The 25,779-nt window shown below is 47.1% G+C and overlaps 1 protein-coding gene across 3 annotated transcripts in view; it reads right to left on the reverse strand.

Moving 5' to 3' along the window:
• COL5A1 (collagen type V alpha 1 chain) overlaps positions 1-25,779 on the reverse strand; it is a 148,460-nt gene that overhangs the window by 48,492 nt on the left and 74,189 nt on the right. For all 3 annotated transcript variants that reach the window (XM_027650240.1, XM_027650239.1, XM_027650241.1), the window contains 15 exons: positions 23,382-23,423; positions 23,075-23,137; positions 16,901-16,975; positions 15,155-15,247; positions 12,427-12,483; positions 12,243-12,296; positions 11,563-11,616; positions 10,676-10,729; positions 9,004-9,057; positions 8,049-8,102; positions 6,614-6,658; positions 3,817-3,870; positions 2,217-2,261; positions 1,477-1,530; positions 815-859 (listed from right to left, as the gene is read on the reverse strand). In XM_027650240.1, coding sequence (XP_027506041.1) covers positions 815-859; positions 1,477-1,530; positions 2,217-2,261; positions 3,817-3,870; positions 6,614-6,658; positions 8,049-8,102; positions 9,004-9,057; positions 10,676-10,729; positions 11,563-11,616; positions 12,243-12,296; positions 12,427-12,483; positions 15,155-15,247; positions 16,901-16,975; positions 23,075-23,137; positions 23,382-23,423 — 843 coding nt within the window. The remainder of the gene's footprint in view (positions 1-814; positions 860-1,476; positions 1,531-2,216; positions 2,262-3,816; positions 3,871-6,613; positions 6,659-8,048; positions 8,103-9,003; positions 9,058-10,675; positions 10,730-11,562; positions 11,617-12,242; positions 12,297-12,426; positions 12,484-15,154; positions 15,248-16,900; positions 16,976-23,074; positions 23,138-23,381; positions 23,424-25,779) is intronic.

Raw genomic sequence — 25,779 nt, forward strand, 5'->3', positions numbered from 1 at the left:
GACACAATGCTGCACAGGGACACAAGGACAAGGGGGAGGACGTCGAACTGTGAAGTCACAGGATCGAGAAATGCCCAATCTTTGGTGACAAATCTCGAGGTGATTAAAGAGGAAAGGAGCTGCTCCAACTGACTGCACTTGCTGCTCTAACACTGCTCAGTGAGTACCTTTTAATTAAGCAGCCCCTGATTTCTCACTCCACTGGGAAGTGCCACTTATCTGACAGAACTTTAATGTGCTCCTTTGCAGGGGAATTATCAATAACTTGAGTCCACTCCACACAAGCAGAGGCTTCTCCTGTGCACACACCAGGACACACACCGTGTCCCCGCTCAGTGGGAGCTGAGCAAAGCCCTGGAGAATGACCCCTCTGTAGGCAAAACTTCCCCTTCTCTAAATCTGATGGTCCCAGGGCTGTTGGGGGAGCCAAGGCCAGCACTCACCCCATGGCAACAGCCACCGAAAATCAGAGAGACAGAGGGAGGGGAACTCAGCTGAGTGAGCCACAGCCATGGGCTCTTCCCATTACCATCCAAAGTGTTCATCCCACAGAAAAAGACAATTTTCAATCCTCTCCTAATGTTTTACTGCCTTCAAAATGTTTCTCCTCAGAGGGGAAATGAATGCAAATATTATGAATTCGAGGTAAACCGTGCTGTCTTGATCTCTCCTCTGTCTGGAATGAGAGGCATTAGACTTCCATGGACACAGCTGCAAACAGATGTTGCATATGGGGCAAAGGAGCAGCTGAGGGAGTAAATGCATATCAATGGCAGCAGTTGTCTGAGGCCAGAGCTGCAATATTGAAACCTACTTTCTCTCCTGGGGGACCAATCGCGCCTTGTGGACCTGGAAGACCCTGTGAAAAGCAAAAAAAAGAAAAAAAAAATAGAGTCATTAAGGAACAAGTTATTCCTTCCAAATGCATCTTGGCAGTGTCTCAGCTGAGCATTATTCTAGTGCCTGTGACGGCTGGGGGTTTCCCCAGCTCCATTCATTCTCAAAATGTCTTGTGAGGAACGAGGAAATTGCCTTTTAGCAGAGTGTGGCAGAGCTGAGGGAGCTGCTCCACCTGGTCATGGGCAGCAGGGTGGAAACAGAGCTGCTCTGAGGAGCAAAATCTCTGAGAGCTGTGGAGAAGGCTGACAGCAAGGCCTGGACATCTGTATTACCCAGCTGGCTGCGGAGCAACTGGACTGTGGGATGCTAAAAATCAGACGTGAGCCACGAGATGTGACTCAGCCAAAGAGACCACTCAGACCTGGGTTTGGCTTTGCAACACGCAGCAAATGCCAGGTGAGAACTGGGGGGATCTGAACTGGGAGTATTTTCAGGAAGGTTTTGGACCAGCAATGTATCACCAAGCCAATTCCCAGCAGATCTCCCCGTTGCTGGTCCCATCCCTGGCAGGGCAGTGAAATTGTGCTAAATTATCATTCCTTTTTCCTACCTATGGAAAAGGAGTTTTGCTCTTACCTGAGCACCTGGGTTACCCTGCTGTCCTGGGGGACCTGGCTCACCTTGAGGACCCTGTGAGGAGAGACAAGGGCAGAGATGAAGGTTGGAAAGGTGGGAGCAGGGCCAGTGTGTCCTCAGTCACCACGACTCCTGCCCTGCATGGACACCTGGGTCCCCCCAACCCTGTTCCCATGTTCCCACTGCCTGGACAGACCTGAACTCCCAGATCCACACCCTCACAGCAGCTTGAACCCTCTCTAACCTTCTGCCAGCAACCAAAAGCTCCTGGAAACAGCTTCTCTCCCGGTGGGATAGGGAGGGGAGAAGTTACTTCCAGGTACACTCATTTCTCTGCAGGGATTTGCAGCCCAAATGAGCTGAGTAAGGCTCTGACACTACCTGGCTCTGCATCAGCTCTTCTCCAGGGAATCCATTCCATCCAATCCATGCAGAGTACAAGGCATAGAAAGACTTTTTTCCTCTCAGTTAAATTACTGTATTTTGATACTCATTAGACCAACATACATCTCGATGAAAATGTTTCATCTTTCATGGGGAAATAATGTGTAATTCCATCAGAAATTACAATAAATTAACATCCATTTGCTGTAGGAAGATATTCTCTGTGTTTTTTGCAGGCTCTGATAGGAATCTAGACCAGGTTAAAAAGCAATTAGCAAATCTAATCTAATAGAGTACATTTTACATTTTACTCTGTATATCTGAGCTGCCTGTAAAAATTTGCAGTGAGAACTTACCACATTCCCTTTGGGACCTGTTTGTCCATCCATACCAGCCACACCCTGAGAAAGGATTTATAAAAACAGCAGTGAGAAAATTTCTCGTTATTTTGCACCAGAAAAGTAAGGAAATTGCCATAAAAAACAGCAAAACATCAGGAGGCCCTTTGGGCCACGTGGGAAGGGAACAATTTTTTAAAGGTGTTTGTTACAGCAGCCAATCCCACAGATCCAGTTTACACTTTAAAAAAATCATTTCAGTGCTTTCCCCACTGGTTTAACTTGCCTGGGAGGCAGAATCAGCACCAGGTCGAGCAAATCCTGGCTAAATCCCACAGCTGGATTGCCTCTGACAGTGAGCAGGCACAGAGCAGCAAAGGAAAACAGGAAAAAGCACCTGCCTTGGGATGCAAGGCATCATTCAACCAGGCAGCAGGTAAAGGCTACAGGGCTGAGCTGCCTTGAGCCAAAACAAAAGGCAGCTGGGGTCAAACTTGCCCTGAGCATCGTCACTGAGGGGATAACGTGGTACATGGTCAGCTGGAGATGTCCCCCCGTCTCTGCTTTATGGTCATAGGATTGTTATGGTTGGAAAAAAACTCGAAGATCATCGAGTCCAACCATCAACCCACCACCACAGTCACCATTAAATCATGTGCCCAAGTGCCACGTCCACATGTTTTTTGAACATTTACAGGGATGGTGACTCCACCACTTCCCTGGGCAGCCCATTCCAGTGCTTGGCAACCCATTCCATGAAGCCATTTTTCCTAATAAGCAATCCAAGCCTCCCCTGGTGCTAGCTGGGACCATTTCCTCTCATTTTGTTACCTGGGAGAAGAGGCTGACACCCACCCCACTAGAACCTCCTTTCAGGTAGAGAGCAAGAAGCTCTCCCTGAGCCCCCTGTTCTCCAGGCTAAACTTTTGCTGTGGGGCAGCACAAGGTGTCTGGATATAACATCAGGTTTGTGTGAGATGAGACAGTTTTGGAGCAAATCCTGCATTAAATTTCTCCTCATTAAATTTCAGCAGGTCTGGGAGCTCCCAGCAAAAATGTCTCCACATCCCAGGAGGGGTTAAGGGGTTCACAACGCTCCCCATTAAACACTGACCCCTTCAGCTCTAGCAGGGTTTGGGATTTTAAGCTGTGGGACTCCAGCAGGCAGCAGTGATTTAGGGAGACAGCCCCTGCATCAGCACTTCCAGGGATAAGGTGACTGTCTCCTGAATATAAACCAATGTGCTCCTTCCTCAGCTTTCGCCTAAAATATGAACAAACTGCTTTAAAGCCTCACCAGCCCTCAGGCAAAAGTTAATAGCAAAGCCACTGTGTTAATAACTCTCATTCTTCCCTCTCAGCCTGAGCAAGGCATTAATATTTACTCAGGTGGGCCAAATCTTCAGCTGTCCTAAATGGACGTGACACCACTGAAAATGGGGGAAAATAGAGACTTTGAGCCACCTTTTCTTCCTTTTTTTTTTTTTTTTTTTTTTTTTTTTGTGAAATACCACTGCTTTTCATTGCACAGATGTAGAAAATCTGCCTGAATGACTGATGGGGATGGGGGTTTTTTTATCTGCAAGGCTCAGGCAGGGCAGCAGCCCCGGGAACTCACCGGTGGCCCCGGGGGTCCTGGTGGCCCCTTCGGTCCCAACAGTCCTCGGGGTCCCTGTGGGGAAAAAAAACAAATGGGGTTAAGCATTCCCAGTGCCCCCCTTCCCCTGAGCATGGATTGGGATGAGCTCGTGCCTGGCTGAGCACTGCACTGCCCAGGGACACGTCAGGGCTGGCAGTGCAGCAACAGCAGCTTTCTTGACTTACAAACTGGTGGGGAAGAAATCCTGTGTGCACAAAGCCTTGAATTATAAAGATAAATAATACAGGCACAGGCATTTATTCTTTGGATTGGAAGAAAACCCACTTGAAGCAACTTGTTTTTATTAATGCAATCATATTCCTGGATTACCCTGTAAGGCACACGAGGATGCAAAACACTTTGCAGCCGAGTCATTCTAGATGGGGAGTATTATGAAGGATGACCTGATAACACTAATGGATTGTTAGGGTCAGCATTTCAAAATCTCTCCAGATTCAGCTTTTATCATCAACAATCTATACAACTCAGCAAGGCTGGGAAAGGTTCTCAGCCTGCAGCATAAATGTACATTTTCAAAGCCATTTGGTCCTTCAGCTTTAACCAGCCAGGACTCCTGGTATCTTGGTGTTTTCTTAACATTTCCAGCTTTCTCACCACATTTAACCTCATGTCATCTTCAGGGAAATTGGTAGGATTGGAAAATCACATTGAATAAGCAGAAACATGGCAGGAGAATTGCATTCCTGCAAATCACATCCCAGCACCTTCTTGACCTCCACCTTCAGGGGGGTTTGTAGTAGAGGGAAAGGGATGGGGTCTGTGTGCACTCACTGCAGGTCTGAGAGCTCATCTTTTAAACACAGGCCCTTTCTGAAATGAGGGAACATAAGGGAACGCTGGGAATTTGTATGGATGGTGCTCATTCATTGTCACGGAGGAAAATCGTTCATGACTGATGAGCAGTTTTATCTGTCTGCCCAAATATTATATGTGCCCCTTTTTATGATGCAGAGAGAACCGAGCAATTAAAATGAAACGTTACAGGGTAAAGCTACATTAATAAAGTGTCTGATCCTGGAGGCTGTGGGGATTTTGATCCTGCAAAAAAATGCCGTTTGCAGCAAAAACTGGGGTCTGTCCTGGCCACTGAAAACTCCACAAACTCAAGCCCTGCACAAACCCCAGCAGAGCAGGAATTCTGCTGGTGTCAGTTGATGGGAACTGGAAGGAAATGGAGCAGGATGAAGGCAAACCCATTTTGAAGTCCCACCACTAGTTTCAGTCACCAAAAAACCCTCCTTTGGCTCAGGGCAGAGAAGAAGAAAACCACACATATTTAGGGTGTTTATATTTATGACTAAGCTTCCTGTAATGCAATTGAAACCTTTATTCTGGCCATCCCAGGTATTTTTACTCACGTTGCTGAAACAAAAATAAACTTCCCTGCCTGTATCACCATCATTTAAGCTCCTCTTTTGTTGCTGTGTTACCTGAGCACATAAAAGCTTTTAAGAAGTTAATAACCCATAAGTTATTGCTTAGACATGTGCTAAGGAGATAGCTGAGTTGATTAATCTTTCCCAGAAGTTAATCAGACATCTTGTCTATAATTTAGTTCCAGTGAGTCTGTAAATGCCAACCCTTCCCTTCCTCACATGAACTGTGTCCAACAATTCCCATCAATTACTCTTGGGCCACCACGCCGGGCCTCAGAACAACCAAATAAGACATTTTGAAAGCGAAGCCAACTGTAAGTGACAGATAATGTTCTTTTCATAACAAAGGAAATGCATTTTGGATGAAATAAGCAGCCAACAACTGTGCTACACACAAAAATCTACACCCAGCCAGAAGCAGGGCTTGCTGTTGCCAGTAAAGAGAGAAACACTCAGTATTAGGGGAAAAAAATGCTTTTTCAGGGTACCTAGTTGACAACCCAATTGGTTTTTTTCAGTGGGATATTCTGTGAAAGCATTTCTTTGGGTTGGTCCAAAGGTTTTTGTCCAACACCACTGACATCTCCTTTAATCTTACTGACACCAGGAATTCCCACCTCCTGGTTCAGCTGTTACCAGTGGGGGCCCAAACAGGAACGAACTGCAGATTGATGAAGTTTTGTGCACTGTGAGCACAAAACTTGACCCCACTGACATCAGTGCTGCAAGTGCCCTTGAGTTCAATCCTGCCAGGATTTCATCCTGAGGTTTGTAAGGGATCACTAACACTGCACAGAACAAAGTGCTCAGCAGCTGCCTGGTGAAGCTGCCACTGCCCTGGGATAGCAGACAAAGCTTTTTCTCACTGGAATTTCCTATGAACACTCAAAAAACCTGTTTTTCACATATGTTTGCCATGTCTAATTTCGACCCCAGCCTACTTACCTCAATCCTAAATCAGGGAGAAGAGCAGAGGTGGGAAAAGTATAAAACTAATGTAAGCTAAACTTTTTACATTTACAGTTAAAATTTTTTCAGTGACCAGCCAGTGAGCAAACAAAATCAATGACAATTTTGCTCATTAATAAAAAAACTAAAAAAAACCCCAAACAATAAAACCCCAAACAAACAGAAAACCCAGAGCATCCTCTCTTTGCTGTGGGTGTCTTAGTGAAAATAAGCAAACCAGAGTTGTCACAGCACAGATAATCTCTAAACTGTTCATGTGGGTTTTCAAGCAAGAGAAGCTCAGTCCCTGCAGGACCCTCAAGGGTCTTGCTTAGTACCAGGAGAGCTGCCCCATGGGACCCCTAAAAACACCATTATCAGATCAAGACCTTGCCCAAAGCAGCAATGAAGCCAATGAAGAAGATACTCACAGGTTCTCCAGGAAGACCTCTGGGTCCAACTTCTCCATCATCTCCCTGTTGAGCAGCAGAGAAAAGGAGAGAAGCAGCGAGAGACAGAATAAACCAGTTATATTTCAGTCACATCACAGGTGTTTTGTTCCTGTTAAATAATATTCACACAGAGAAGCAGCTTCCCTGGAGGACTGGAAGGGAATCTGTGCATGAGGAAGACCTTGTAAGCCTGGAGACTAATGTTGTGTGTGCAGAATTTACTAGGGATTAGAAATGCTCTAAGGATTCTTCATAATTCATGTTGATGTTTATAAAGATGGATTTTTCTACCAGACAAGATGTTGTAGCAACAATTCAGGGCATGTGAGACAATAACCACAAGATTTAACTGAATGGCAAGGTAGTATGGGAGCAACACCCTGGGAATGTGATTTAGCCAAATTAGGGCTCCTCAGATAAACCAGAGGAACAAAGGAGTAATTCTTCATCCCCTTACTCCCATATCTTGCTGATGTCCCAACAAAACCCCAAAATTATTAGATGGTGCTTCCCCTGAGTCATTTCAAATAACCCAAAACCTGAGGCTCCCTCTTAGGAAATCAATCCCAGCAGCCAGGCCTTGCAAACCCTCCTCCTCTGCTGATAAAATTCATGCTCTTCTTCTCAGTTATGCCCTCTGTTCTCCCTGCACACCTGAAATGGTTTCTTTTTCTCTTTTAGGATTAAAGTTCTCCAGACACTCGTTCTTCCCCCGCAAGACACGGGTTTGCTCTGTTCGACTTCAAAGCACTTTAGAGCCGCAACTAATTAATCCTGCCAACCCTGTGGTGAGGAAGGTGTTATTATCTGAGCTTTACACGGGAAACAAATAGCCAAAGGTGGAAAGAAAATATCGTGGAAGGGGATTAGAGCCTGGGAAATCCATAGCGGCCGCTCCGGTTAAACCACACGCTCCTCACACCCCCGGCTTCAGCATTTTCAATCTCTCCCTTTAAACCAGGCTCTCTAGAGCTGTAATCACTTAGTTTGAGCTTTGCTAGAGACCTTTGATTATTGACTGAACACAGTGGAAAGAGAAGGGAACAATTTAATCTTTGATTCCCGCATCTGCCCGGAATTTCTCTTCCCCAAGTTTTGCTACAGTTCGCTGGGTCTCAGGAAATCAGGAGCGATACTTTGCTCCCATTTTTCTCGGGTTACCTTTTTTTCTTTTAACAAAACCAAAGTTTTCTGACTAGATCTTTAAAATCAGATTTTTCTCTTCACTTTACTCCCAGCTCCTTGCTGTGCTTTCCTCCCTCCACAGCCACCAGCAGCATCCCCAGGGCACAAGGACCAAGGTCTCGTGTGCCGGCTGCTCTTGCCACGTCTCTGGGCTGTTGGTGCATCTGCTTCTTGTTTGCTGGGGTTCGTTAGGAATTCAAAGGGCTGCTGAATCCACAGACAGACTTACCCTCTCCCCATCCTCTCCAGGTGCCCCTGGGGGTCCGTGGGGGCCTGGCTCACCCTGTAAAGGAAAGGCAGAGAATGTTTCAGAGAAGGCAGAAGCACTTTGGCAACAGAAAACATCAGGGAATGGTAATAAACCAAATGATGGACTTGACTTCTCTACCTGCACTTGCTGAAGGTGCTTGTACCCTCATAGCTGCTGTCTCTGTGCTCTCTGAAGCAGCAGCAGCCCCTCTCTACCCCTCATGGGCTCCAGCATCCACAGATTCATCCCCAGGGGCTGCAGCTCATAGGATTTACTGGTGACACTTTGTCAGGGGACTGGGAACCAAGGATCTCCCTGAGGAGCAGGACTCATGCTCTGCACACAGTTATTGCTGTGCCCAGGCCATGCCACTTCAGTGCTGGCTGATTAAACATCTCTCCCAGGCATCATCTCCCCTTCCTTGTGTAACTCGTAATCACGATTCAATCTCTGCTGCTCAAACATTCCCTTGCTTTATAAAGCAGTGTCTGCATCTCCAGGGAGGGGAGGGAAACACAGCCTGCCAAAATAACCACCTCCTGGCATTCCACCCCCCCCCCCCCCATCGTTTAATTATAAAGCAAAGAGATTTAACCCATTGTCATTTTCTGGCGCTTTCCATCCCCAGCTGCACTGTCCAACAGCAGCTTTTGCCTCCTGCTTTAATTTTTGGTTGCATTTTATTAAGGTGTTTTTCCCCCTCCATTCCAATTTCGAGCAGTCCGAGAAGGATCTTGCAGCTTCCTGGGATGGGAATGCTGGGAGGGAAGCTGTGACATCCCACATGTTCTTAGGGACACTCATCCTCTCTTAATTAAACCACTGTGGCTCATCCCCAGCAATAGCTGCCCTCCTCCCAGTCTCTCCCAGCCACCTCCTCCTGCCAAGGTTTTATTCCAGCCAGTGGCCTGAAGACAAGTGAAAGAAAACTTACTCTGTTTCCCTTCTCACCAGGCAAACCAGCCAAGCCATCAAACCCTCGGTCACCCTGAAAGAAAACCCAGGTTAGAGCACATTTCCACCTGCAGTTGAATATCCTTCCAATTTGTTTCTTTTCTCGTGTCAAGGAGGGATCGATTTTCTCCCTCAGACATTCAGCCTTCACCTTCCATCAGACCAGTGATGATTTCAAAGTTATAGATTAAAACAAGAAAAAAAAAAACCAAAACACCTCAAAGTCATTTGCAGTTAAACTCCTTCCAACACCTACAGTTTAAATGCTTTTCCATGTGGATTTCAGAGTTTCTCTGAGTGACTGCTCCATGATCTAAAGCAGGTTTTTGTAGTCCAAATATTTATTTGGTTTTAATTTCATGGAATTACAAACTGCAATCCACTGGGGAGCAAACTGGACACTGGTGTTCCCTCACCTACCAACAGGTTCCCAAACACCATCCTGAGCTTTACTGCAGTCTATCCCATACATCCTTTTTAACCCTCCTGGACACTCCAGGGAAAGAAATATATGTAAATAAATTCTGGAAGTTGTCTTAATGAAACTAGAGCAGGAATGCAGAGAGAGTTATTTCCCAAATGCCTCAAATCTTTGGAGAAGAGAGATGGCACAGGGGTGTTTGCAAATCGTGGGTGACAGCGAGCAAGGCCCCATGGACAGAAAAGTCCCTTTTTCTCTGTAAAGGGGTGAAGCCACCTGTGTTTTCACATCCTCATGGTATGTGAATTGCTAAAATAGTACCAGCTCCTCCCTTCTACAAAGTAAAGGAAAGCAAGGGAAGGGAATTCCGTTACACCTGGGCAGATGGGAGGGCAGACTGGGCTGGCCAAGGCTGGTTGGGATGCACCCAGAGTAACCTCCAGTTCCCTCCTTTTGGCAGGTCCTGGAGCATCTCTCTGCCTGTGCTCACAGCAAATTTCCTTCTCCTTCCCAGCACTGCTCGTTATTCTGCTTCCTTTCTTCCCTGGCATCCCCTCCTCTGAGGGCAGTAGACGCTCATTAAAGCACTTTACTGGATAAATGATTTGCAGTCTCCTGTCTCTGTATCAAAACCCCCCCATCTATTCCAGCCTTAAGTATCTACATAATAAAGTACTTAAACCTTCTAAGACATGATTCCCTGAGCAAACTTCCTCTGCATTCAATTTGAGTGGAGCAGCTTCTTCCTTGCTTGATAATACCAGCAGAATGAAGGGATTTTGTCTAAAAAGTACAGGGAATTAGAATTCCTCACCACACCTCCTGCATCTCCTCACTCAGTTAATAGGTATGGTTTTGGTAGTTATATTCTAGGATGTTTCCAACCACTCATTCATGTTTGGTTTTTGTAATTGGGATTCTGAAGTATTTGTTCTACAACTGTGGTATATTTCATTCTTAAGCAAGGGAGCATATTTCATCCTTAAGAGGATCCAGCAATTAAAAAAGTAGTATAAAAAAAAAAAAAACCAGAGAAAAGGAAAACTGCTATTGTGCCTTCTGGGAGTGTGTTTAACCTCCCTCCCTCAACTTCCATAACTCCACAGGAGTCTCTGGACCACCAAAACAACCTCCTCCAAAGCAAGGTGGGCTCCTTCTCCACATGTCCCTCAGTTCATTCCTGCTAAAAAGGAGATGCAGATTCCCAAAAGACATAAATATGTGGTGCTACCTTTGGTCCTGTCTGGCCTGGCATTCCCCGGGCACCGTCGCTGCCAGCTCGGCCCTGCAACAGAGACAACCAAAGTCACACACCAAGGGTAGGTTGGGGCCACAGGGACACCTGTGCAAAGTGAGGGTTTGTTTAAGTTGGATCTCACAGGTTGGGGAGGGAAAAAAAACACTTCCCTGTGTTTGAAGCAACATCCAGGCTCAGCCTGGAGCTAATGAGAGGTGAGAGACAAACAGCAGCAAAGCTACTTCACTACATGGGATGCTGGGACATGGTCATTGATTTTTATTTGAAATAGTTATCTTCCAGCACACTTTAGGATATGCTAATGATGATGGCTGCAAATTGAAATGGGATCATTTCTCTTTTAAGGAAGCCAGAAGTGGGTCACACAAAAGACCTGCTCGTTTCTTCCTCTGGCAGGAAGGATGGTGTAAAATGATGAGGCAGAGGATGGAGTAAAATAAAAATCAGCATTGGGGATGTCAACAGAGCGACTGAGCAGGATTTATACCAAAACCAGAACCCCCCCCAGGGGCTGGATCCTTCTCACAATCCACCAGCCCTGGGGACTGTCCAACCAGTTCACGGCATTTATGCAGTGACAACCTCAAAGCTGCAGAGCCAAAAAAAACCCCAAAAAACAAAACAGGATAAAAAGCGTGAGACTTGTGGCCTTGCAGTTCTCCCCACACTGCCCAGCTTTTAACTCTCATCCTCATTCCTGTCTGTCCAGATGTCCGGAGAGGTCCCGGACAAGCCCCTGCCTGGCCTCCGGCCGGCTCTTGTGCAACACTCCCGGTGCTCAGGGATTGTTTGGCAGCAGAAACAGTTTCCAGCAGAAATCGTAGCTAATGCAGTGTCAGAGCAGCTGCCAGGACACTCACCCTGCGGCCTGGTTTTCCTGCTGGACCGGGAGGGCCCTGGATGCCTCGTGGACCCTGCAAGGCATCAAGGAGAGAGGATGAAATGGCATCACCCCAGGGCACGAAGAACAGACCCTGCTCAGGGCTCAGAGCAGGCACTGCTGGGGCTGTCAGGGTCACCAGGGCTACAGAGTGGGATGTGAACCCTCAAGCAGAGCCTTTAGTTCCAAACACACAGGGAAGGCTCAGGACTGAGCATCTCTGAGCAGGAATTGTGGGCATTTATCCACGAGGAAGCTTTTGCCCTGCAAGCAGCTCCACAGAGGGTAGATAAATCACATCCTCCACCAGCAGAAAATGGGAGCTTCCCCTTAATACAGGATTTACAGCTTGGAAGAACAATTTCCTGAGCATTCTTGAACTCCCTGTACTCCAGCCTATCTTGTATTTACAGGACCCCTCCATGGATGTCTTGGCAGGAAGGGAATACCACCTGCAGGGTTTTATGCTGTTGGCTTAAAATCCTGTCCAGATTCAGACACTTGGAGGGACATTTACATGCAAAATAGATGTTCCCACACCTTCCTACTTTCCACTGGCATTGGATTACTGAATCCCTCCTTCCCAACAGCCTCTAAAGCAGGACAGGCTGCTCCACACACCTTTGCTTGCCCGCAGTCGCCCCATTTGCCCACACTCACCTGCGGTCCCATTTCTCCAGCCTCTCCCTTTAGTCCTCCACTGCCCGGGGGTCCCTTTGGGCAGAGAACACAATTAATTACATTTTTCCACCACAGAATCACACCACGTAAAGAAAGAGCCATTCCTGGAGGTATCCCAGAGCCCACCCTCCAGAGCTCCCTCCTGTCCTGCCCCCTCACTCACCATGGGGCCCGGCCGCCCCGTCAGCCCCATCGGCCCCGCGGGTCCCCTCAGCGCCAGCTGCAACACAAAGGGAAAAGGGGCTCAGTTGTGTCTCTGCTTTGTTGCTCCAGGGGGACAAAGCCACCACTGCACCACCAGCCACACGCTCTCTCCGTGCCCCAAGGCCACCAACCCTTTCTATCCCCAGGAAACGCCGCGTGCTGCCCCACCGGCTCCTTTCGCCACCCACAAACGGGCCAACAACTCCTCTGTGCCCAGAGAAGCTGCGGCTGCCCCATCCCTGCCAGCGTCCAAAGCCAGGCTGGATGGGACTTGGAGCAACCTGGTCTGGTGGAAGGTGTCCCTGCCCACCTTCCTGGATGATCCTAAAGGTCCCTTCCAACCCAAAGCGTTCCATGATTCTTTGAAACCCCCTGGCTGGTGCACGAGCCTGCTGAGAGGACATAAATATTTATGATCCCACTTCAGTTTAGGAGAATTTTTTTCTTTATGGCCCAAACTGAACTACAGTTCTATTTGCAACAGGGGGCTTTTAGCTCAATAATTAAGGAGTCATGTAACCATGTATCAAGTGAGTAATTTCTGTGGTGGGTAATGGAGCTGGTCCACACTTAAAACATCACTCAGACAATTTGTTCCCTCGTGACAATTCAACACTTTCAAAGAGTTGTAATTATCTGTGTACTCCAGTAATTAAAATCTACCCGTGATTGCACTTGGAATGGCATAAATATTGCACAAATGCTGGATTATGTGGCATCTTTTTACAACACCCCATTAAAAGGGAGACGCTCTGAACCACTGCTGGCTGGGATAACGTTTGGTGCCTAATGGAAGCCAAATTTTAAGGGAATAAATCAACCTAATAATGCAATTAACAGCAGTGATAACAAGAAAAACAAACCCAAAAAAGGAAAGAAGGCATCCTCCCCCTTGCAGGACTCCTTTTCCATTCCTGCCATATCCTGTAGCTTCACCACAAAAAAAAAAAAGATTACATTTATTTCCCTTTCTGCTTTGGTATCCAAGTTTTCAGCCAAAAATGTTGAAGTTAACCAAGGAATTAATTTTTTCCTTTATAAAAGTACACAACTTTTCATCTGGTGCTCCAAAGTTACCCAGGATTCATTTGGTTTTTAAATTTTTTTCCCCAAACCCAAAAATTTAAAAAAGAAAGGGACTTGGAGTGAGAGGAGGGAGTTTTTTTTTTTTTTTCTAAAAAAAAAATTTAACAGGCAGGAAAAAAAAAAAAAAAGAACAAAACCAGAGAGTCTAAGAAAGCAGGTGCTTCTTATGAAACCTTTATCAGGTCAAACTCCCTATTTCCCAGCAAAATAAGATGCTGATGGAAAAACCATAGGCAGGCTTGAAATTAAGACTGACAAGGCAACACCAGAAACATAATCCACTGATATTATTCTCAGAACAAGGTCAATGGACAGGAAAATGCAGTGACTGGTGGAATCAAGGCCCTATACTCTACCTGAATAAATATAAAATCAAACTCCTTTGTAAAAGGGGAGTTGGATGGAATCCAGAATAGCCCCAGCTAAGCCAAATTCCTTATTATAAACCCAAAAGGAGCAAGTGTCACCCAGCTGGGTGGAGATCCCAATGGGTTTTATTTCATTCCAGGGTGAAATAAATTGCTTTTTTAGCCCCTTTCAGCAGCCCAGCCCCAAAAAGTCTGTGCTGAAGTGACTGCAAACAGCCCTGAATAACAGACAGCACATTCCAGCTGCAGACAGATGTGGGCTTTGGACCTGAGGAGCACATCTCAGCTCTCATTGCATTGCTCAGTCCCCAAATGCAATGTCCCAAAGCCGTGTCCCTTTGGGAAATGACTCCTTAAACAGCCAGAATTCGGTTCCTCTTGGGCAAGATCAGGGCAAACACAACATTGTGGCTGTTCCCTTCTGCTGGAATTGTGACTCTTGCATCTCTGCTTTTAACGTGGCAATGATAATGTTAAACAACTCAACTCAAAAAAAATAAACAAAACCAAAAAGACCACCACAACTACTCACAGAAGAAAAATTTCTAAGCTGCACTGGCTAAAAATTAAGTTTTATTCTGAATAGATGAGTACAAAGCCTGATACACCAAGTCACTCATCCAGGCAGGGAACAGGAGATGTACTGGGAATGTGCACGACCAGCTTTTTGTCACCAGTAAACCAGGGGTGATTTGATCATCCATCAATAATATCATCCATGGAAAGAAACATTGCAGGGATAACCATCATGTATTTCCAAATAAATACATTAAAGAAAATTACAGATCTGCCTGCTGAGATTCGTGGGGCTGGGAACAGCTTCCATCAGTGACTTACAGTTAATTACTGTGATTTATTGGGAAAAAAAACCCACACACAAAAGAAAGGAATCCCTAGAGCACATCCACAGCTGTTCCTATGGACCCTCAAAACTGTCAGCACAAACAGCACTGGAGCCAACAGGTCTGGAACCAGCAAAAGGTCTGCTCCAAAGGCTGTAGGCAATGTAAAAGCAGCTTTCTGGGACCTGGACCCTCACTGGCCATTAATAAAAATCCAAACTGAGGTGCCATCATCTCAAGGCACACGAGCAATTCCACCTCATATGGGAAGTTGTTGCCATGACCACGAAGGGTGTGAGTATGAAGGTATTTCCTCTGACACACTTATTCTGGTTTTCCTTTGCTTCCATGAGAACCTGCTGCAGGAGACATCCCACCTCCCATCACTTACCCTGGCCTGCTGCAGGATGGCTTGGGCTTGGGCCTCCTGGGCTGAAACAAGAGGTCCTTTGGATCCAGCATCTCCTCCTCCGCTAAAGCGGAACTGATGGGGACAAGACGGAGAAAGTAGGTCACCGGGTTGCTGTCCTCCCACCCTCACAGTAGCCTGACTCCTAAACAATTTGGTTCAGCATGACTGACCCAAATCCATCACTGTCTTTCCAGCCCATCCCATTAACCCCCCACACTCGGGTCACCCAGCTCAGAGTCACAAAAACCAACCGCGCTTCCCACGTCTGCGCCCGCCCCGCCAGCTCTGCCAGCCCGGAGGGACACACAATGGGGGGGATTGTGGGCTCTGCACGTGAGGACCTCACACACCACCGTTCAGAACTCAGTGCACAGCTCTCACAGGGCTGCTACTCCCTGTGTGGATGCTGTTGGCCAGGAGACCCCGGGCAGACGGGGTTGGATCAGGTCGTTTGGCTGTAGCTCCCCGTTTGCCCCGACAAAGGCCGGGTTTCTCAAGCGTGGCAGTTTGCTCCAAAAACCAGAGTTTGGCCTATGGTTCAAGCCAGGATCCCTCAGCACTCAAAGGATTTAAAAACCCCAAGCATTAATGTTTTATTTCCAAACTTGAAAGAGAAGGAGGTTAATGTTTCCTTCTGCCTCTTCCACCCCAAAAAGCCCCACTTTCCTGGGCACACACCCTGCTCCTGCCTTAGCTGTGGGCTTGGGGCCTTGCAAGAAGGATAGACCTGGCTGCAGAACCTACTTGGATGGTTCTATCACCTCCATTTCACCTTGGCCTTTCCCCTGGTTGGTGTGTAGGTGTGTGACCACACTGACTTGGCAAGGAGGTTCAAAGAGATGCAATTTATAGGCCCATGGTTTGTTCTGGAGGGGCCAACAAATGCATTGTAATGGCTAGCTGAGCTCTTGGCCCAGTCTGTTCAGGAACCTTGCCAGGAACCTACCCAAGCCTCACCCAGGCCTTTGGAACCTGTCCAAGTGTGCTGAGGTTTGTCACCAAAAACTCCTTCCCTTTGGGACCCAACTACTTATTTTCAGCAGCTGGTTTTTATAGGGTTGTCTCACATCAAAGCAGACACAAAATATAACCATTCCTTTAGCATCCCAGGACCAAGAAGGCTGATTTGGTACTTACTGCCTTCATGTAGGAGACAAAAAATAACACAAATTAACCACTGGTCATCAAAGAAGACCAGTTTGTTCAGGTGCTCATAATTTTGGCTTTGAAGAACTGTTCGAGGTTCTTCACTGTAGGAGGGAGGGTTCTGCATGGAAATTTGGCCCTTGGAAATGTCTCCAGTTGCTTCTTCATGTGTTTTAGTCTCCAACATTGTGCCCAGGCAGAAACACTTAAGCTTTTTCAGAGTTTAGGAAGTGTTTGGACGACGCTCTCAGGCACACAGTGGGATTTTTGGAGTATCCTGTACAGAGCCAGAAGTTGGATCCTTGTGGGTCCCTTCCAACTCAGGATATCCTATGAATTCTGTGACTACTCATAACTTCTGGAAATTTTAACCTAGTGCTTTTGACGAGTGAAGAAATTATAGTGCTTTGCAAAAAGTAAATTTACAAGGAAAACCACCAGGATCCATCTTTTACCTCAAGGAAAATGTGTCCTTGGTGTGAAAGAGATGAGAGGCTTCTGCAGGAACAGGCACTGAACAGCAACAAAGCCAAGAGACCTGATCATTTAAATGCTTTTTTTAGTTATGTTTGTACTTACAGGCAACATAAGCATTGTCCCTGGTGGTCCTGGTAAACCATCTGCTCCTGGAAGACCTGGGCGACCAGGTGGTCCCTGCAAGAAGAACAAATAAAAATAAACTTTTATAGCACCATTTTGATCATGTCCACACATAAGCAGCTGTGGTTATAAAGGGATATGTTATGATATTGTCTTGACACACAGGGATTGAGCTTGCAGACATCCCAATGCCACCACAAATTTTGTGGAAGCGCATTTGTAAGCCCACGTGACTTTTCCTAGTAATTCCCTCTTCTTCCATCCTGGCCCCCACATTTCCAAGCTCTTTTTGAGTGAACAACAAAAAAATCTCTGCAATGCTGCAAGTTAATGGAATCAATGTTTAGCTGGATCTGTTAAAGCCTATTAAAAAAAGAATATGAAACTTCATAACTCAGGGACAGTGAGATAGAAACGGAGCAAGATAAATTCATTTCCGTAGTGTTCAGTCATCTGGGTTATTCCATTTTTCTCTCTTCTGGTTTTTTTCCTTTTTTTTTTTTTTTTTTTTTTAAAGTCCTATGAGGCCACTTCCATCTCCAATGGAGTGATCCTGTCAGCAGCTGTAAATCAGCCAAACTCTGTGGATCTCAATGGAGCTGTGCTGATTAACATCAGTTTGAGTGTCTTTAACTCGTACTAAAGAAACGAGTGTGCAGTAAAAGATCTATTGATGAAGCTATAAATAATCAAATATGGCCAATTTTCCCAAGACAGCCCATGGATTATCTGTATTCCCAACTGTGGACTTGACAAAAAGTTTAAGTTAACCCCACTTTACACATCCATCCAGTGATCCTGCATGCAAATGAGGATGATATCCAACTACTCAATATGTGTGTCTAATTGCAATTTTCATACCAGCTTATGGTAGGAGTCACTTGACCACATCCCAGTGAGGCCAAAATAAGTCCTGGTGCTCATTTTGTGGCCAGACAGAGAGGACTGCCTGGCCAACAGCTCAAGACTGAGGAGCTGGATACTCCTTTATTTAGTAAATGCCAATAATAAATCCACCTATAGAGAACCAATGCTGTTGGAAGGGCAAGCAACAGACACCTGTGTTCTCACTCTCTTCAACTTCTCTGAAGCCTTCCAGTGTGTTCAATAGTAAAAATAATAGTAAGATAAAACCCTGACACAAATCTCAGACACAGATGGACGTGCTGCAGGGTCACAGAAAGTCATATGTTCACCTCACAAGGCAAAGGGAGGTGGATAAAGGTGGGAAAAGGATCAGGGAAAGAGAAATAGGTAACAAAGTCCCTAAAAATCAGAGTATTAAAAAATCCCAAACCACCAAACCAAAACAGCTGGTGTGTTATCCTTGCCCCACTGTCTTCCAGAACAGTCTCTTTGCATTTCACCACCTCTGTGCTCCTCCTTCTCCCATTCCCTCTATGCCGTGTTCAACTTCACAATTCCCTTATGTCTCCCGCTTACAGAGGAACCCAAAAAACACCCAAGCCAGAGTTCCAAGCTCTAAATTAGAGCCCAGCACCAGGGAGAGGGGTGAGGAGCTGTGGCTACTCCACCCTGCCCCAGGCAGGACAGGGCTGTGGTGGGACCTGCACCACAATGACAGGGCAGAGCTGCCCCGCAGACCCGGAGCCCGGCTCTGCACCGCGACCAGCCCGGAATAACAACACTGCTCCTGGCACTGCTGCAGCAGCCAGAGCTGCAGCCAGTGATTTATCAGCAAAAAAATACAGGGAAAAAAAGCCCAGCAGCTCCCTCAGCAGCGAAGGGAGGCTGCAGAACACACCAGCCCATCCATTTTTCAAGACAAGCTCATGGTGTTGCTTTCGCGCTGTTTGCTCAGTCTGGCCAACACCGGAGCCCCTGACCCTGCTGATGAGGTGCAGAGGCCAGTCCCATCTCTTGGAGCAGAAGCCCCATAAATAATTTAGGCCAGACTTGTTTTATATAATAAACTTTCTTTTCTCTCCCTCTTCTCCTTTAACTCCAGTCCTGCATATGATGGCTCAGGAATGAGCTTTGTTTATCTCTCCGTGCGTGTGTACTCTGCCCGACAAATGTTGATGCAATGCTTTTATACCCATAAATGCCTCTTTTTGTTTCAGGTTGGGTGTGGGAGGTCTGTTCCTTGTGGGGTGGATCAGCGGGGGGCAAGGGGGACGGAGGAAAATCAAACCCATAAAGCACTTTGTAAATTTAAATTCACGAATGCCTGGAAGAAATGCAGCCTGCCAGGCTCGGGGCGTAAATCTGTGTCGCCCTCGTTATGTAAATAGGGATTTGCTGATATATGGGAGCCAGGAATGGGGACTTCAACTCTCATTTGGTGCAGTGCTCTAAAATGCCACGCTGAGTGCAAACACTGGTGCAATATTTCAAGGGAATGGTTAAACTGAAGCCTCAGCGTGTTGGTGCTGGGGCTGCTCGAGTCGCAGGCAGTGAGAGAGGTACCAAACAGCCCACAGCACTGGAACTCAACATTCATTGAATGTCTCTCTTTCTGATGATTTTGGTGCCATTTTCAGCCCTGGTCAGAAAATTATGTAATAGAAGACCTTTCTTGCAGTTTTTGGGGTCTGCTAGGCAAGGCAGCACTTGCCATCTGACGGGAAAAACAGCACCCTGAAAATATCAAGCCTTGCGGAAGCTCAATAAGGATTTTAGGGATCCTATTGCACTTCTGAGGTGCAAAACTGTCCCCAGAGGAATAAGTCTTTTGGGACTCAGTGGCTGTATGGTCTTGGAAGATACAGCTATTGCTTTGTGACCAGCCTTCCCCCAAGGTGTGCTGACCACCCCAGAGCACTCAGACACCCCAGAATTCCAAACACACAACGGGGAGAGTGATGGAGCTGCATTTTCCTCTAATGCTGCAGCTCATCCTGTTCAAAACAACACATTTTCCCACTTTCTTCATTCCAGCCTGGAGTACCCATGAAATAACTCTTCAGTCTCCTAAGTGCCATATTTCCTTCTTCCCACTGCTCAAAGAAACCTGCCTAAGTCATCCCCAACCGCCCTCCCCTCAGCTGAGCCCCCTGAAACCTCCCACAAACAGGCTGCTCCACAGCTTTGCCATTGACACAAGTTCCTCTGCATGTTGTAAAATAACTGGGAAAAAATGAACGAGCTGACATGATGAATAAACCAGAGCTAAATGAATGTTGGCCAATATTAACATACCTGAATATTGTCGGTACATTAATTCAGTGCACCTGCCTGATTGCAAATAAAAAGTCTTTCTATCAGATGCAGGCAGAGGGAATGTTCCTCCCCCTACACAGGGAAGTCATGTAAATTCATGAGCCATGCACAGGGTTAATAATAAACAAATTAAAAGTGGAGCTGCTCTAATTAAAAAGGAGTATTTTAATACAGTTGCAGTTCCTGGCTCTGCAAGTTCATCACTCCTCAGCATGTTGTATCACACTCTGTTCTGGACACTTGGAAAAGCAGGATGTGCTGCCTGTGCTAGAATGCAAATTATTCCTTTCATTTTAGGGTGTGGAGCAGCATCGTCATGGACAGCGTGTCTGCTGCTGGTTGGCTTTGCAGGGCTGTTCAAGAGGAGCTTGGCCAGCAAATGTCTGCATCTGCCTGGACAAATGACAGAAACACACTCCCTTGTCACCAGGGGCAGCATCCAGCCTGCCAGGAATGCAGGAGTAGATACAGCACATCCAAGGGAGGAGAAGAGGAAGCTGGGCATCACGCAGGAACCCAAGCAGGATGAAGACCTACCAAGAATCTGATGAAGCCACACAGCTCTTTTGAGTAATCCTGGACCACTGCAAGATGCAAAACACAGCCGAGGCCTTGCCCAGCTCACCCACCCTCTGGGAAGCCAACACCAAGGATGCAGAGCCTGCCCTTAGTCCTTCAGGAGGATCCAGGGCTGTAGTGCCACAAGGGTTAATTAAGCCCAGCTCTCCAGGAGCAGTGGCCCTGGCTCACAGCCCTGGGCTGAGCCTGCAGCCTGTATTGACTTTCTGAGCTCGCAGGCACCGATCGATGGAGCACAGTCAGGGCCCCTCGTTCTCAGTCATGTCACAACCACCAGGAACGTTATTACTGTTCCATCGAAAAACACAATAAATACACCAGGAGTGTAAATGAGGTGGGGGTCTCTCCAGCAGTGCTCCGGGAGGAAAAGTGAGAATGCAGCAGTCAGCAGACTCCAACCAATCCCCCAGGGACCAAGAAGGCAACAAAGAACCTCTGCTAAAAAAAATCCTGGGCCCAGGTTATGGATATTGCCACAGGAATGCCCCAACAGCTGAGGAATCTCCTCAAGTGCACCTTAAAACCACTGCATTCACTTCCCAGTGCAGGCCAGCAATGATTTTAATTCTCTCAGTGGTTGCACTTTGCAAGGTGGGTGCTTCAGAAAGAAAAGGGAACACAGGGATGGCCACCACAGAGGAAACCATGGCAGACTCTGGCATCACTGCAACAGTTAAAACAAGGCTAAGGGGAGATCCTTGGGGGCACAGAGATCTTGTTCTGATCTTCTGTAATTAAAGGAATTCTCTCTCCTGTTTTTTCTGGGTCTTAGGTTGCTCAATTAAGACCAAAGAAAAAGAATGTTCAAGAAAAAATATATATAATCAAGGCCATGACATGAACAGTTAAAGAATTTGCAGCAATTAAATGTGTGAGACACACATCAGAACAGCACAACTCCCTTATCCAGCCAGACCTTCCCGTTGTCTTTCCCCATCCTGTCCAAGCCAGGAAAGTAGGAAGCCCTACAAAGGCAGAGAGTCTGCATCTGGTCACCCCAGCTCATCCTTCCTGGGCACCCAGGAGGCAAAGAGGATGTGGTTCCCCACCTGGAACTGAGCTCTTGGCTCCATGGAGGATGCTGTGGTGCACCCCAGCCTGCCATGGGCACAGAGCTGCCTTATCCAGCAGGAAATGTGCTCCTCTGCTCCCAGCACCAAACTGAGCTGAGACAACAGAGCTGATCCCACCTCAGCCTCTCTGTAAGGCCAGATCCTGTCTGTGCTATGGTGAATTTTCCACTAGATGTCAGGACAAAATTCCTGTTGGGAGGAGGACTGGGAGCAGTGGGCAGCCTGCTGCACATCTACCCAGGTGTGCTCACCTGGCTGCCTCTGCCAGGGTAGAGGAACAGGCTTGAACTGTGGGTGAACAAAAGCAAGTGAGGAGTGCATTGGTAACAGGGTCACTCCAGAGACTCAGCTCTTGAAGCAAGGACAGTGGGTTTTAATTTGTGGCGTTGCCAAGCACTGGAATTGCTGCTGGAATGGTGCTCATGCACCACTCTGACCTGAGGCTTGAGTTCAGCAGCTCCCAAAACACAGGTCACTCCTGATCCCAGGTGGAGACTCAGCAATAACAAATAAATATACAGCTCTGATTGAAGTGTGGTGTTAAATTATGGGATTTGGGGTCACAATCCACAAAAGCACTTGGGAGCAGCTGCCTTTGATGAGACATCCCGAAGCCAGAGGCTTCTGCAGCAGCAGTTTAAAAAGGGCTGCCAGGGACAAAACTGATTTACAGTAACATCAAAACCTAAGTTATTGCATTGTTAAAGCACATAAATCAGTCCCTAGTGCTGCTGGTACAGACCAATAATCCACGTCCAGCAAAGGTAAAGTGCTGCACAAGGGCCCCTTTCCCACTGGGAGCAGTTTGGGACACAAAATGAACATAAGGAAAGACCCACAGCAACAGTGCTGGTGTGACCACAGGACCATTCTGGTCCCAACCAAAACCAGACCCTCTGCCAGGACTCACAGCACCAGCTGCAATGAGGATTCAGAAGAGTGGTTGAACTTCATTTTAGTGTGTTAGTGACTATTTTGGTGTTTGCTCATCCTGTTCTCCCAGTGCCACAGCCCAGCTCCTGCACTGGAAGGAGCAGCCAAAGAGCACAGACAGAGAGCAGAGGGTTTTCAGCCCAAACTATTGGTTTTAACTTGGAAAATGGCTTAATATATTTGACTAACATGGCTGTTCCCCAACCCTTTGCCCCAAAGGTCAGCACTGTACCACACCATGAGTTCCTTTGGGGGCTGACTCAGAGGAAAGTGCTATTAAAGGATGAGAAAGATTTTAGGGCTCCAGGGACACATCACAGTCCCACTGTGCACACACAAAAGCACCCAAAGCCTCAGCAAAGAGGAGAAAAACACAAATACTCACCCTCTCCCCTGGGTCACCCATTAAGCCCACAGGTCCAGTTGGTCCTGGAGGTCCTGGAAGGCCCTAGCATGGAAAAAAGACAGGAAAAAAGGAAAGCCACTAAAATGTGTTGTTATTATTTGTAGCAGATTTATACAATGAGCAGGAAAAGATTCAGAGCTTTCTGTTTATTTTTGCACCAGAAAATCCACCCCAAAGCACTCTGTGCACATGTGTGGCATATGGAAGCAATAGAGCCCAGGGACAGCCATGTGCTGAGCCCTCCATGTACAGCCCAAACCTGGAGTAAGGGAAAAGTGCCACTTACTGCTGGGCCTTCAGGACCAGGTGGGCCTTCCACCAGCATACCCTGGGCAAGAGGAAGGAAAAAAAAGTCATTAGCAAGGCACATCCCTCAGGTCACTTTGATTCCAGGGCTTTATTTAAACCCTGCACTTAAATATTTCAGGTCTTGATGCTACATGGAGACACCCCAGAGATGAAGGGTTTCCACCCTCTTGGATGGCATCTCCTGTGTCCCTGTTGCCAGAGGCACAGAAGGTCCATTGAAAAGCCAAATAATGTCTATTTAAATCATTGAGGGCATGGCAAACAGCCCTTACTCCCAGCATCAGGCCCATCCTCACCCCAGCACAGGGTCACCTCCCTAAACACAGCCCTTCTCTCTTTGCCCACAGCTGCAGCACAGCCAGCCTTGATGGTGCTGGAGCTTCAGGAAAAAAAGCTGTTTCTAGACCCAAAGAGCTTAAAAAGTAGTTAGCAATCAAACAGCAAGATGTTTTTTAAAATTATTTTTTCCAGCAGACTGCACGCTGTGATTTACTCTGTGTAAGTAGGAAATCACTGTGTGGGCAAAATGGTAAAATAATGCTTCTCCATCCGTTTTAATCTAAATATTTTGTCATAACTTTATATCAGATCTATCATGTGCTCAGTAGAATTGCGATTTTTTTTTTCTTTATGAGTATGTAAGAGGCAAGAAAGAAACCTCCCGATAAACCTGGCAAATGTTTTCCAGGATGATGTGTTGGGAAGAGCTCCACAGAGAGCACTGCCCCTTTTGTCTCTGGGGCCCAGCAACAGCCAGGTCAAGCCAGAGCAGTTCCACCACTTCCCAGCTCACCTGTAGGAAAAGGGATGAAATCCCTTTCTCCTATGGGATGAAATCCATCTTTAAAAATCTCTAGATAAGCAGTTGGCTCATGTGAGTGAAGCCTGGAGGAAGCAAGTGCATGGACTGCTCTTGGGACACCCTTAACTGTTTTCAGGCTCTGGTGCCAAAAGCCTTGGCTGACCCAGGGCAGCCACTCCAGCAGACAGGGCTGAGCTGAACGAATCTGAAGTGTCTAGAGGAAAATCCAGGCATTCCTGCCCCAAAAGCCACAGTCTCTAAGCCCAGAGGAGCAAAAAATAGCATAAAACATGCTGCCATGGACCATCCCTGCTTCCATCAGTGGGATACACGTTCCTGCACCACTAATATGTGGCCAACACTATTTTCTGCCTTTCCCAGTGTCCACACTACTCGTTACCACCTCGTTTAAAATCTCATTTAAAACCTGGCCTCTCCCTCAGTTGGATGTGTGAGGGGAAATTTGCTGCTGCTGCCACCACCACAGAAGTGCCTCTGCAGTCGTTCTTCACCAGGAAAGAATTTAGGTCACAAGGTTTCACCCTGTGCCCATATTTTGACAGCAGGTTCTCCTGTGAGCCATGGAGATACTGCTTTCCTCTGGGTGGGAATTAAGGGTGAACTCCATACCCTCTTCCTCCAGCCTGCACTGACTATGAGCTCTTGCTGTTGGAGACTTCAACGGAGAGGTGAGTTCTGTTGATGGAGAAAGTCTCCCCCAGAACACCCACTAAGCACTGGTTCCTTTTCAGACACACAATGAAGGACATTGCAGGGAAAGCCCCAAATCCATCCCTGTTGAGACCAATGATGGCACACTTTTGGTGTGACAGATTCTAAAGCAAAAACTAATCAGTGTCTGGGCTAGGACAGAGAATCACAGCCCACAGAGGACTCTCCAGGAGATTTTTGGGCTGCTGAGTGCCAGCATTACCTTGGCCTGAGCACACACAGCACTGAGGTTCTGCTTCCCATGGCCACCTCGGACTCTGGGGACACTTCTCCACATGGGCAGGAGTCAAGGCTAATTAGCTAATTTGGGATGCAAACATCCTTGGCATCTTCCCATACTTATCTGTTGGTTTATGTTGAGCTCCAGCCTTAGGGACATCTGGAGATTCTCCTTGGCAAGAAACCTCCACTGTTTACATGATTTCTCATCAATGAGAGCAATGGAAACGTGCAAGGGTTTGGGGACAGGACCCATGGAGGGGGTGCCACCAAGGGCAATCACCTCGGGGAGAGCAGGCAAACCAGGGATTTGGGACTGTCCCAGGGGAAAACAGGGTGTTGCCTCCACTCAGTCAACACAAGTGAAGCCACTATGACAGAAATAGCCCAAAGTCTGGCACCAACACACAGAGGTGTTGAGCAAACCCTCCCCAAAAGTAGATGTGAGCACCAGGGTCCCCCCAAAAAGGACAGAGGGCTCTGAGGTGGCGGCAGCACCCTGATGACTCCAGATCTTGGATGTCTGGGGTCCCTGCATCCCTCCTCTCCATCCGTTCTCCCCCTGCCCCTGTCCTGCCCTGCTGCCTCCAGCAAGTGTCAGCACAGAGCAAGGATTGAAGGA

The sequence above is a fragment of the Corapipo altera genome, unplaced genomic scaffold (genome assembly GCF_003945725.1).
Source record: "Corapipo altera isolate COAL_440 unplaced genomic scaffold, ASM394572v1 268, whole genome shotgun sequence".
Lineage (NCBI taxonomy): Eukaryota > Metazoa > Chordata > Aves > Passeriformes > Pipridae > Corapipo > Corapipo altera.